The 13,915-nt window shown below is 43.2% G+C and overlaps 1 protein-coding gene across 1 annotated transcript in view; it reads right to left on the reverse strand.

Annotated features, from left to right (window-relative positions):
* Positions 1-13,915, reverse strand: part of slc2a9l2 (solute carrier family 2 member 9, like 2) — a 204,799-nt gene that overhangs the window by 29,935 nt on the left and 160,949 nt on the right. The window contains exon 12 of the mRNA XM_056274147.1: positions 11,227-11,354. Within this exon, the coding sequence (XP_056130122.1) occupies positions 11,227-11,354 (128 nt within the window). The remainder of the gene's footprint in view (positions 1-11,226; positions 11,355-13,915) is intronic.

Consider the following 13,915-nt stretch of genomic DNA (forward strand, 5'->3'; position numbering starts at 1 on the left):
TTCCTGTCCTGGTTGGAAGAAACTCACAGGAATGACATGGTTCACCTGAATGAGACACTGAAGACCATTGACAGCCTTGGGAAAGAAGTCTCACAACATGCTTTGAAGGAGGTCCTCGAGAACAGCTCTTGTACACGCATCATGGATCTATTTGAAGTCTACCGTGAGTTCCTTAGAGGTGGAAACGGCAGCCTCTCGAACTTCTGGATGTCCTATTTGGACATGGTTGAAATCTTGTTGGGGCTCATCCGATTATCCAGAGAGGGAGACTGGATGCTACACTTGGCTAGCATTCGAGCAATGATCCCATGGTGCTTTGCTTATGACAGGATGAATTATGCACGCTACCTCCCCTACTACTACGCCCAGATGTCTGAGCTGCCCATCACACACCCAGATGTGTACACAGAATTCATGGAAGGAGGCTTCTCAGTCCAACTGGGCTCCACCAATCCCTTTGGCCGAATCCCTGTTGACCAAGCTATAGAAGAAATGGTGAACAAAGACACCCAAACAGCTGGAGGGACAAAGGGATTCAGCTTGAAGCCAGGAGCTGTGACCAAATATTATCTCACAGCTGAGTATAGAAGCCTGTACCTCAGACAGCTGAGAGACCTGACAGGTCAAGGCAGGTGCAAATGGTCTCATCCAGATCTAGAGAGTCCAAGGATCAAGAGAGATGAAGCAGATGTCCAGTCTCTCATGGACCTTATGGAGAATAACTGGCTCAATCCTATGTCCCCTGATGAGATTGATTTGGTTAGCCTCTCCACTGGCAACATGGCTCCACCTGATGTGACCATAGATCTCTTGAGAGCTCTTGAGAAAGGAGAAGAGGCCTACCAAGCATTCCAGCAAACAAGGTTAGATGCAGACCCACCACCTGTGAAATTCCACGACAAGATGACCAAGCAAAGTCTGAAAACATTCTCCAATGTCAGCACAAAACAAGCTCATGGAAAGAAAGCACAGGATGTGGTTCTGAAGGCAGATAGAAACCTTTTCAGTCACATGATCCTGGTGGCTGAAAGCAGGAAGGTGAATCTGAAGGATGTCCTTGCCTACCCATTGGGCCCACTACCATGGGCACTGGCAAATGCTGATGGGTCCTTACGAAAAACAAACAAGGCTGCACTTGCCAGAGAGCTTGAAAAGAATGTATCTCCTGCAGAAGACATCCCAATCCCATCTACTTCCATCATTGATGGGATGAGCCTGGTCCAAAAAATGAATGGCAACAACAAAACCTTTGCACAGGTGGCAGAGTCAGCCTTGACCCAGGTCCTCCATGAGGGAGCACAGAGTGGGAGGATTGATGTTGTTTTTGATGTCTATCATCAGACTTCGATCAAAGATGCTGAACGACTGAACCGGGGTGGAGACATCACTCTCCAGTACAATAATCTTGCAGGGGGACACCACGTCCAGCAGTGGAGAAAATTTCTGTGCAGTTCCTCCAACAAGACCAGTCTCATCAAGTTTCTGGTGGAAGAGTGGAAACTCCCACGATACAGAGCTATGCTGCATGGCAAGGTGTTGTACATGACCTGTGAGGAAACCTGCTACAAGTTGACAGAAGATGGGTGTGAGGAAGCAGCAGAACTGCACTCCACACATGAAGAAGCTGACACCCGTCTGCTCCTGCATGCATTGCATGCAGCAAATGCGGGCTCAAAGTCAGTTATCATCACAGCTGAGGACACTGATGTCATGGTGCTTTGTCTTGGCTTCCAGAAGGACATCACCTGTCCCTTCTACCAGAAGTGTGGGACTCAGAACCGCACACGGTTTGTCGACATCACCAAACTGGCAAGTTCACTTGGAGACAGCATCTGTGACAGCCTAATTGGCTTACATGCCTTCACAGGCTGCGACACTGTCAGTGCATTCGCTGGTCGAGGGAAGCTGAATGCCCTGAAGATAGTGAGAAAGCACACTTCCTGCCAAGAGACTTTTAGTCAACTGGGACAGACATTGAATGTGAGTGATGAGCTGTTCCAGAAAATTGAGCAGTTCACCTGTCGGATGTATGTTGCTAATAGCAGCACTGCTGAGGTGAACAAACTGCGTTACCAGCTCTTCTGCACCAAAAGGGGAGAGGTTGAGTCCAGCCAGCTGCCACCATGTAGAGACTGTCTCTTTATGCATGTTCAATGAGCCAACTATCAGGCAGCAATATGGAAGTGCTGTCTGCAGGCTAACCCTGTGGTGCCAAGCCCTACTGAGTATGGATGGACAGACGATGAAGGCAAGCTGGCCATTTACTGGATGCGCTCCCCACCTGCACCAGATGTGGTCTTGGAAATGCTAACATGCAAGTGTGTGCATTCATGCAAAATGCCAAGCTGCATGTGCCTGTCAAATGGACTTCCATGCACAGACATGTGCAGGTTACAGACCTGCAGTAACCAAAAACAGCAGGATGGTCCAGAACTGGACTTTGAACTTGGGGAGTCAGATGATGAGAGAAACGAGCAGTTTGATGAATGACAGTGTGATGATTCTGATGGTATTACTGTGGTAGTAGTCTATTGATGCACAGGATGTTGATTCTGGACTTGGTTTCCCAGAGCTTGATAACAATAATGTAACCATATTCACATATACCCATTACCCTACCCATTACCATTACATATACCCACTAATGATATGGGATTACATGTATCATTGACTAAGTATATGTAAATGTCAATGTTGTTTAAAATATTAAAATAGTTCATTACCTCACTATGGTATTCCTTTTTATCATGTATTTTGATTGTGTATTTAAACAAATGTATAGAGACCAGTTTGTGACCTAACTGGCTTTGGTCTAGTTCTCATTTACGGCTCACAATCACCTCACACAATGAAATAGTATGGGTATATTATACATTTTCTGAATCTTTACAGTCCTGTGAGTATTCCAGTTTTTGTGTTTTGTGTCCCTGATATTCCTAGATGCCACAGCGCTAAAAGAAAGTATGTAGTTTAGGCGAAAATTGCAGAAAGATGTGTGTTATTGACGGGTTGAAGAGCTCAAGTGACCTCTATATTTATGAGAAATATCCACAACAGGGCTTGAATGAAAGCTAAGAAGGTCCCCTTTAAAATGATACCAAAGACAATATTATAGAACATTGAAAAATGTCCTGACCATGAGGCTAAACCAGGATATGCACCAGCGTCTAAAATGCAATTTAGTTTAGCGGGTGGTTAACTTCATGAGCTGATAACTGTGATACAGCTGCCACTCAGGAATGGTTATCATACCAAAATATCATCTACAGACATGGATCCTTTCAAAAATTATAAGTAAGTTTTGCCACCTTGAGTGTACCGAAATATCGTCTGGCCCATGGACTAATAGATGGCCTCTGACTCCTCATTCAAACCAGCCTTTGTCCCTATCAAGGATGTGCACATCCTCATCCTTGAAAGAGTGGCCACTGGCTTGTAGATGGGTGTGGACTGTCGAGTCCTGGCCTGACGTATTAGCTCGTCTGTGTTGTGCCATCCTCTTGGCCAGTGTCAGTTTAGTTTCCCCAATGTACAAGTTACGGCAATCGTCTTGGCACTTAACAAAGTACACTATATTGCTCTGTTTGTGCCAGGGGACCCGATCCTTTCAAAAAAGAAGTTCTGCAGCAACATGCACCTTTGAGGTAAAAACACTATATTTGTAAGTTCTTGAGAATTGCAGCATGTATGTATGAGTCCCAATAATGTTTTGCAAATGACTGTTACAATTAATTTGGCTCCATTTGCATGGGAAAATGTTCTTGAACAACACTTAATAGAGTGTGGTTAGTGTTAGCTATCTGTCTGGTTTAGCTTAAGTTAGCATAGACAGCCATCCATCCATTATCCGAACCGCTTATCCTGCTCCCAGGGTCGCAGGGATGTTGTTGTTGGAGCCTATCCCAGCAGTCATTGGGTGGCAGGCGGGGAGACACCCTGGACAGGCCGCCAGGCCATCACACAGGGCCCACACACACAAACACATTCATGGCTAGGGGCAATTTAGGATGGCCGATTCACCTGACCTACATGTCTTTGGACTATGGGAGGAAATTGGAGTACCCGGAGGAAACCCACGCAGACACGGGGAGAACATGCAAACTCCACACAGAGGACGACCCGGAACGACCCCCAAGATTGGACTACCCCTGGGGCTCAAACACAGAAGCTTCTTGCTGTGAGGCAACCGCGCTAACCACTAAGCCACCAGACATGTTGTTCAACATTACAGTAGCTAACTCGTTAGCGTTAACTAGCTAGCTTTCAGTTTATGGCACAAGTCTCCATTTTCACATTGTTTTGCAACATCAATTAACAATACAAGTAATTTATTGCTTTTCATTGTATTTGTGGTAGTGCTGTCCTGAATGCCTTCTTTTGGACTTCGACTATTTTGGCAGCAAGTATTCAAAGGTATTCAAAGCTTCGTCTCAACGCGGGGGGGGGGGGGGGACTGGGACTTCACAAGTCACCCCCCACACAAGTATGGATTTTGTCAACAGTAACACATACAGCCATATACACACTCACTTATAGTATACACATAAATACATGCATGCACACACAGAGTACAACATAAAAAAAATCCTCCCTCTCCTTCATTCATGTGTATTATGGGTCAAGTGAGGTGGTAAAGAGTGTGAAAATGAACAGGCTGAGCACTGAGCCGTGCCCATTGAAACCTATCGGGGAGCTGACCCCCGACCTGTCTCTAATACTTGGTATGAACTCTCTGTCAGGTATAATTGGATCCACTTTAGTGCCATGCCAAAAATGCTCAGGTCTGTCAGGGTTGACGCCTGAATCTGGTGATTCACTTTGTCAGGTTGAGATTGTGTGGGGAGATTGGTCACTGAAGATGACAACTGATAGGCAGCTTTGGCTGAGTGGACTTTGATGGCAACAGCAAGAAGAGCAGTTTCAATGGAGTGAAAACTCTTAAAGACCCCCTGTGATAAAAATCAAATTTTTAACCTTGTTAACATGTCCATGTGGTGTTAGGGTAATGTTACAAAATATATTGGGAGCAAAACAAGCACTGAATTGAATTGAACAAGCAGTCAATGCCATGGCTGAGCATATCTGCTTTGACACTGCAGTGTACCAAGGACAGACTAAAAAAAAAACCCCAAAACAAAACATTCAGTCAGGCAGGATTTCATATGTCACAAACCTAAGGAATCAATCATGTTAATAGATGGGGTAGTGCTTTACATATCATTATACACCCGCTTCGGCCATGCGAGCCAGAGAAGAAGCCAGGTGTACCTACTTATTGCAATTTTGCCAGCTTTAAGTATCACTACTGTCAAAATGATGGCAGGGACATGTTTTGTTTTTGGCTGCAAATTTACAAAAGGAGAAACAGCGAGCCGTCATTTATCTGAAAGCCACCAAAGCATCTGAAAATCCAAGAGAAATGGGTGGAGTTTATTTGGAAAAACAATAATGTCCCAGCCAAACGTCGAGAGAAAACGTGGGTTTACGGTAGCCATTTTCAAGAGCGCCATTTTGAAACTATCACAAAAACAGATGGGTTTTATATTGAAGCCAGACGTGGTGCCATCCATTTATCCTGCGGACATAGCAAGTACGAACCTACATGTTGGTCGAGCTGTAAATGTATTTCTCTTTGTCCAGAGATTGTTAAGGGTGAGAATAGTGAACCCAGTTGCAAGACACAGACAAGGGACGAAGGTGAGTAGGGAGACAGAGTTTAGTGAGGATGGCAGGCGGTAGAGAGGTGATGGCATAGAGGTGGAGGCAGATAGCTGAGCCAGGCCGGACGAAGGAGCGATCGCAACTGGACTGCACCGAGCTCAGGGAACAGGGGCCTCATGTATCAATTGTTACTATGGGAAAATTCATGTGTACACACCCATGGAATTTTTAGCCCCCAAGATTGTCTGACAGTAACAGCAAAGCATGATGGTTATTTGTAATTCCATCCTCTTAACATCTATTGTCTACCTCTTGCAACGAGCAATCACCCAGGCCTGCAAAGACATCAGTGTTAGCCAATCGGTGTCTAAATTCAGGGGTTACCCAGGGTCTAACTGGTCTCTGAGACAAACTTCAGGGCTAAAAAAAAAAAACCATGAGTGTGTACACACAAATTTGCCCATAGTAATGATTGATACAGCAGGCGAGGCAGCCAGGCAGGTATGCAAGCAGGCAGACAGACAGACTGGCAGGCAGGCAGGTAGATGACCCACAGAGTGGCAATACTAAACACAATGAAAAGGTGTTTAGACTAACAAGCAACAACACTGGGAAAATATTCTGAAAGATTTGCAGAGCGACCGAGCGCATGAGACTAACGTAGTAGCTCTAACAACGATCTAGCGACGAGTGGTTTAAGAGCCAGGTTTCTTATACTGTTGGGGTTTGAGTTTTGTTAAAATCTGTTCGAAGATCACCGCAGTGAAACAAAAGAGATCTGAATTCTTTTTGCAACTGTAACGGGGGCAGTCCTATGCTGTTCTGTGCTGGTCAGCCTGCTGCATGCCCGTCACTCTCATCATTAGCTCTGCGTTGTGTTCTAGTTGGGTGGGGCCCCAGGTGTTGTGGGGGGCCCTCAGTCTCTCATCATCATCATCATCATCATGATCAAGGAAGGAGCGGGGACACACAGGACTCTATTTGGCCCACCTTGCCCTTTATTTTGGTTTCAAACCCTTCGACAACCGTCCAGTCCTCCAGCGGGAGCGGTGTTTCTTACGGACGTGGGGGTCGAAGTTCAACCACTGCCCGGACTCCACTCGTGTGCGTTAGAAGGAGAAACCGTCCACGGGACTCCGATGTAAGAAAGGATAAACAAGTATTTTATCCCACAGCTTGCAGTATCTTCTTACAGGGATACTCAAGGTTACGTTCTCCTCAACCAGCAAAACTGTCCCACGGTAAGAAACACGTGTGGCTCGGCTCGATTGCTGCTTGAGACTCCTCCCACAAAACAAAAATGGCCTCTCCCGCATTCCCTCTTCCGTGTACCCACAAGACCTCTCTCTTAAAGCGACAGTACACATATATGACGGTTGTTGGAAAACATACATAAAAGTAAATAATGACATAAAATAAAATGTAGTAAACACAAATAACAGCACACAGACAGGATTTGGTGATATTTCATACTCAAACAAAATAAAATAAAAACATTAATTTTAACCTGGTTACACAACCAAATCTTCCAGAAAGCAGCAAGTGTTTTGGCTTCGTCTGGACATGTTCTGCAAGTGAATTTTGTCTGTTGCCATCAGGGAATCGTTATGTTTTACCTGCTTGTGAACCTAACCGTTATTCTAAATCATTCATACCTGTTGCAGCTCGATTATTAAATGCTTCATAGTGTTTATTATCAGATTGTTTTATTGTCTTTATCAAGTCTCTCCTATTGTGCTTCTTACTGTGTACTTTTATAGATTTTATTCCACATTTAGCTCCCTGGGGTGTTATTATTTGTTATTTGCATTTTGCTTGTTTGCATGTTACTGTGTTTTGTGTTAACAAGCTTGTCCAAACAATTGCCCCTAGCAGGATTAATAAAGTTGCTTGTATTGTATTGTTGATGAGCTTGATGGAAAGCAGGTGTGTGGCTGAGCCGGTGAAGTGAATGTAGGTCAGGGGGGAGAGAGAGAGAGAGAGAGAGAGAGAGAGAGAGAGAGAGAGAGAGAGAGAGAGAGAGAGAGAGAGAGAGAGAGAGAGAGAGAGAGAGAGAGAGAGAGAGAGAGAGAGAGAGAGAGAGAGAGAGAGAGAGAGAGAGAGAGAGAGAGAGAGAGAGAGAGAGAGAGAGAGAGAGAGAGAGAGAGAGAGAGAGAGAGAGAGAGAGAGAGAGAGAGAGAGAGAGAGAGAGAGAGAGAGAGAGAGAGACTGACTGGCTGCAGGCTAGGTGGACATGGAAGGTATGGCAGACTCTCTATGGTGTTCAAAGCATTTCTTCCTAATGGCACATCTCGGGGTTTACAAGGTAGATAACTTGTCAGAGCTGGCGAGTGGGACCAAGGTTTATCTAACACTAGCAAAACATTATTAGTTGATTAATAATGTAGTCAAGCTGAAGGCTCATGTTATTGCGTTTCTGATACGTGTACGTGACACTGTCCAATTTGCTCTTCTTCTTCTTTAGAACCGGTTTCCGGTTCGTACATGTATGGTTGAATTACACCTATATTACCACTTGCCAAGCAGCGGAGGTGTGGGGTGCTACAGGCAACTGGCGGAGGGGTGGGGGATGGGGGGGAGAGAGATTTGAATTGTGGGTGGGGATAATTTGCATATTCATACATTCTGGATTTTTTTTAATGAGGGAGAAGGAGTAGATGTGATTTTAAGGATTTTAACAAGATAATTGAACTTATTTTGCAAAAACAAACACATCCGACAATTTATTATATCAAACAGAGCATTTTATGTCTGACTGGAAGCTATGACATGATTTTATATGACATGACTGGAAGGGGTCTTTAAACCCAGTTAGAGCTGTATTGAGTAGGTTATTTTTGGAGAGAAAGGAGGAGAACCTATTCATTGCTGCTTGTTCAAGCGTTTTGCATGAAAACGGGAGCAGCAACAACCAACCAGCTGATAGTTTTGGACCAGAGTAGGATCCGGTGGTGTTGTTTTCAGCAGCAGGGTGACCTGAGCTGGCTTAAAGTTGGATGGAAAGACACCAGATAGGAGTCAGATAGGAGTGACAAGTTTGAAAGTGTGGGTTTGATAGGAGTAGATAACATTTGCCATAGCAGTTGGCCAAAGACGGCAATCTATTGGAGGTATTTTTTCATGAGACAGTCCTGAAGGAGTTGAGTCTTTGAATGCTTTTAGGAGATGGTGACAGGCATATTGATTGTAAATAAATCTTTACCAAGCAACAAACACTGTTATGGTAAAATAACTGTTCCATTAGTGAAAGAGAAAGTAAAGGCCTTGGGATCAATAAAGCTCTGTACCCATCTAAACAACTGCAATACATTAATAGTATATTAATAAGTGGTTAAGAAAAGGATTTGTGATCCACAGTGCAAACATAACAGCAAAGCCTATGAGGAAATTAGTAAAAAAAAAAAAAAAGTATATATATCTTTTTCCTTAGGTGCCATGTAAAAAGTATGAGCAAGGAGATCAAACCGGTCAACCACGTATGCTAATGTAGTATAGGGTAGTCCAGGAAGGAAATAGATGACTCCCCCCCTTGTAAACACAAACACACACACACACACACACACACACACACACACACACACACGCATGCAAGTGCAGGCACCAACACTCTGTGATATTACCTAAGAAATAACAGTTTGAATTTTCAACCAAAATCCTGCTGTCACCCTGTATGATAGCTATTGCACGAGAGCTATTGCAATGCTCTTACAATTTTCCCCTCCAGGTACATATGTGAGCCATCATTTTCTTCAATGAACTTGATCCAGAACAAGGAAAGAAACAGACTCTCCAATCCATATCTTGGCCAGTGCCTCAGGATTGTCACAACATAATACAGGCCTGACATCAGAACGATTGCACCATCCCATTTTGAACATCCATTTATTTTTGTCCATAATTAAATGGCTGGTTTTGGACTTATTTTGATTTTAGAGTGCATTTTTCTTTTATGTGACCCTCAACACAGGCTTTTAGAATCCCAGGTCTAAATTATTACTACTACCACCACCACCACTACTACTACTACTACTACTACTACTACTACTAATATTACTACTACTAATAATAATTATTGTGATAGCAGCAGCAACAACAACATTTGTGCATAAAACAACTTTTGCTGGCGCAATGGGGGGACTAAAAACCTGGACATTTTGACCCTTGGTTTGGCATGCATGACATGATTTGGCCCTTGCAGAAAACTAACTGGAGAACCCTGGTGTATGGCCTGCCCACAGAGTTATTCCTTGGCAACAGAAAACGGCACAGCTCCTTTGGCTCTGTACTGTTGTTAAACAAGTCTGGGTATTAGTCCTGGTCTGGTGTTATATATGGTGCTGATGTAAGCTGTCACCTTGCTCCCTAAATCCTACCCCTACATACATTTCTGATTTATTGACCTGGTATACGCCCTCTTGACCATTAAGATCCACAGATGGAGCCCTGCTGGTTATTCCTAGGTCTTGGTTTGTCACAAAGGGTGATCAGGCTTTTGCTGTTAGAGCCCCACACTATGGAACTCTCTTCCTGTAGAGCTAAGACTAACCAAGTCTCTAGCGTCTTTTAAATCTCATCTTAAAACTTTTCTTTTTATAAAAGCTTTTACAAATGTTTGATATTTGTTTTCATTTATTCATTTTTACGCTTACTTATTTGGTCTTACTTTTATTTTTGCCTCGTCTGGTTTCATTTCTTTGTAAAGCACTTTGTAACATTGTTTTAGACAAGTGGTATACAAATACAGTTATTATTATCATTATTATTCCTGGTTGACTTTTGGCTTTTTCGCGCAGGCCATGTTCTTGGTTTACGACAGTAATTGATTTTATGTGACTTAGCTGGTGAGTGGCTCTGTCTAGTCAAGGATGTAAAGTGCACAGAGTACATCTTACATCTACACGCGCTCTGCAGCATAGGTCAAGTGTAAGGTGTAGGGTGAGGTCAAAATAAAGTAGAGCAGCATGCTCTTTACTTCACATGTTGTGCACTTTATTTCACATGTTATGACAGGTACGTTAGTGCCAATGGGTCGGTGCGGGACAGATATTTGGCTCTCATGGGCTGGACCTGGCCCGCAGGCTGGTTATTGGGATTCAGGGCCATATACTAAGAGGAAAGTTGTGCGTGGGTGTGTGGGTGTGTCTGTGTGCGTGTGTGTATGTGTATGCTTTTGTGCCATCCAAGTGGAGAGTTTTGAAATATTTTCACTGAATACACAGTTGACTCTGGGTGCTTGAATCCAGGGTTGAAATAGTTTGAGTGTAAAGTGGTCAAAGAGGTTATAGGCCAGCCAATCTTACAGTTATATTTTGAAATGACTTTGCAATAGAAAATTGCACATATACAGCTTTCCCAAGCTCTATAAGGTGGACATAATTCCAGCCTAAAACACAACACTCAGCAGACTCATTCAATACAAATAAATTGCAACATGCTCTAGCCTAGATATCAGACAAGGTGAACTGAACAATGCACATTTTGGATTTCAGGAATATGTTACACTAAAAAGAACAGAAGTGACACAAACATGCACACATAAATCGATGCACACTCTGGCTCACTTACTTGAATGAAAGGAAACAGAAGGCCCACAGCAAAATTGGATAGCCAGTTTACAACACCAGCAATCATAAACGCAGCAGGGCGGTAGGACTGCTCAAACAGCTCCCCAGTCAGGACAAATGGGATCCCACCTAACAGAACAGAGAGGAGAAAGACACCGTTATTAACAGCAGCACACCACAACCAGTGACCACAGACCCAAACTCTGAATATGCAAATAGCATAAGTGCTTAAAGATCCGGTGAAGAAGAAAAATAACTGTGTTAGTTGCTTTTACCACAGGCAAAAAAAAAAGAAAAAAAAGGAAAAAAAAGTATATAACTATCAGTTCACCAGTGCCATGCATTGTCCTATACTGCTTGAGTCCCATAATTACCTCACAGTTTTCCTTAAACTACATGTGAAACTCATGTTTAGCTGTCACACACTGTCTTTGGTCAAACAAAGAATTTCAGAGTAAAAAAAAAAAATCCAAAAAATAGCTTAGTGAACAGAGAAGCAACTAATATATATTGTCCTCAACAAATAACACTTTTCTTTTTTTGTAACAAACCACAATTTAAAAAAAAAACCCGTTCTTAATGTTTTTTCCAAATCAGATTAGATATATCAGAGAAAGTGTGAATGCTTATGCTCCCACCCATGCTACAGTGCAGATGCTTTTGCTCTTGCACTCTGCTTTGCTCTTTGATTCTCCAAGTTTTCCTACTTTTTTGTCACTTCTTGCTACTTTTCCATGAGCAGCACTCAACTCTAACAACTAGATTATTTGTAAAAGTGACCACCGTTTTCAGATTTCATCTCTTTGAAGAGAAGAGACTGTCCACAGCTCTGAGGCTGAAACACGAGTCCCGCTGCCCTTGGGAACCAGACTGGCTTTTCTTTTTGGAGACTGTTTTCACTGCTGGTCGTGGAATGTGAGGAATTAATGTGGATAATCGACATTTGAGGCACTGGAATATATACTTATATAATATATATATATATAATATATTAAGGGGCAGCATTGGCTCAGGAGGTAGAGCGGGTTGTCTAGTAATTGGAAGGTCGCTGGTTTAATCCCCGGCTCCTGCAGAGAGCATGTCGAAGTGTCCTGAGCAAGACACTGAACCCCAAACTGCTCCTGATGAGCAGGTTGGCGCCTTGCATTGCAGCCTCCACCATCAGTGTATGAATGTGTGTGTGAATGGGTGAATGTGAGGCATACATTGTAAAGCGCTTTGAGTGGTTGGTAGCATAGAAAAGTGTGATATAAAATCCAGTCCATTTACCATTTATTAACTAGACTGAGGCTTCAAAAGATGTCTGATGGAAAGATGTCTGAAGGTAGTGACATTCACTTAGGTGACAACCAATTGACAAATGAAATAATGAATAATGTTAATTGAATGTCAGGAAACAACTTGACAGAATCAAGCTGAAGACAGCTGTACAATACAATAGGAGAGACCTGAAATAACAGCAAAGAGTGATCCTATTCAGTGAAAGTTTTTATGCTCTCAGAAGTTGGACAGCTAGCTGGAGGCTTTGTTTTACTTTGGGAAAAATGCCTCCCCTCTCTTCCCCCTCCACTGAACACACCAGCTGTCCCAAGCTCACCCAGAAAATCACAGAGCTTGAAAAAAGAATCTCTATAATCTACCAAATACAAAAGGAGGAAAAACTTATTGACACTCTGATTGCTGCTTCCCAAGCTGATGTCCCGGAACCGGCTGACAATCAGAACCAGGGAAATGAAGTGCATTGCGGAGCAGCTTTCACAAATAACGAGCCTCACGCCAATGACTATGCAGACGCTATTCCCTGGTCCAGCCCAAACCTGCTTGAGACTGACACCACAACGGATCTGGATATGTGCTATTGGCTAAACTGGGACGCAAGATCAAAGACCTGTTCTGCCCTTGCAGTGTCAAACCCTGAGCTCTGGATAGATGTTGTCCGAGGTGAAAGAAGAGTTTACTTTCAAGACACATATCCGAATACATAATGTTTTGGTTTTGACACTCGCTGCCCAATCTCACTCAACCATAGATGTGAGTCCCGTATGTGCACAGTTGACTCAGATCAGGCAGCGACATAAAGCAGCGTTGGTCAAGTGAGTTAGAGTGAATGAAGAGAGGGAGCATCGATACCGAGAACAAGTGTTTTTCAAAGGTTTTGAATCACTGCAAGCGTGAGAGGTTCTTCATCATACAGTCATAACTGTGCACAAATATTAGGTTGATAGGTTCAGTAGTTTGCAAGATTTGCCGTAGACAAATAACACACACACACACACACACACACACACACACACACACACACACACACACACACACACACACACACACACACACACACGACCAAAAACATTATCCCCTCCAGGCTACTGCCTAGTGGAGATAATAAAATTCATAACAAGAATGTTACAAAAAACAATATTTATGAATTTTGAAATAATAATTTCAAAGCTTCTGGATCGCCATCTCTGTCCCTGTTTCTGGACATCCATCCTGCATCTTTCCCTTTTTCAGTGATCATTTTTGATAAGCTAAGTTTCCTATAGCCTCTTAATAGTGCCGCCTATGTCTATAGGGAGTAATATGGGTAGATTTTGGAAACTACTGAATCCTAATTTTGTGGCTTCTTCTAGTCCTGTCATGTGGTATTTGGCAAAAAGTGCAAATGAAGAATGAAGAAGAGGCGAAACAGC

Source organism: Lampris incognitus, chromosome 2, assembly GCF_029633865.1.
Source record: "Lampris incognitus isolate fLamInc1 chromosome 2, fLamInc1.hap2, whole genome shotgun sequence".
In the NCBI taxonomy this organism is placed as follows: domain Eukaryota; kingdom Metazoa; phylum Chordata; class Actinopteri; order Lampriformes; family Lampridae; genus Lampris; species Lampris incognitus.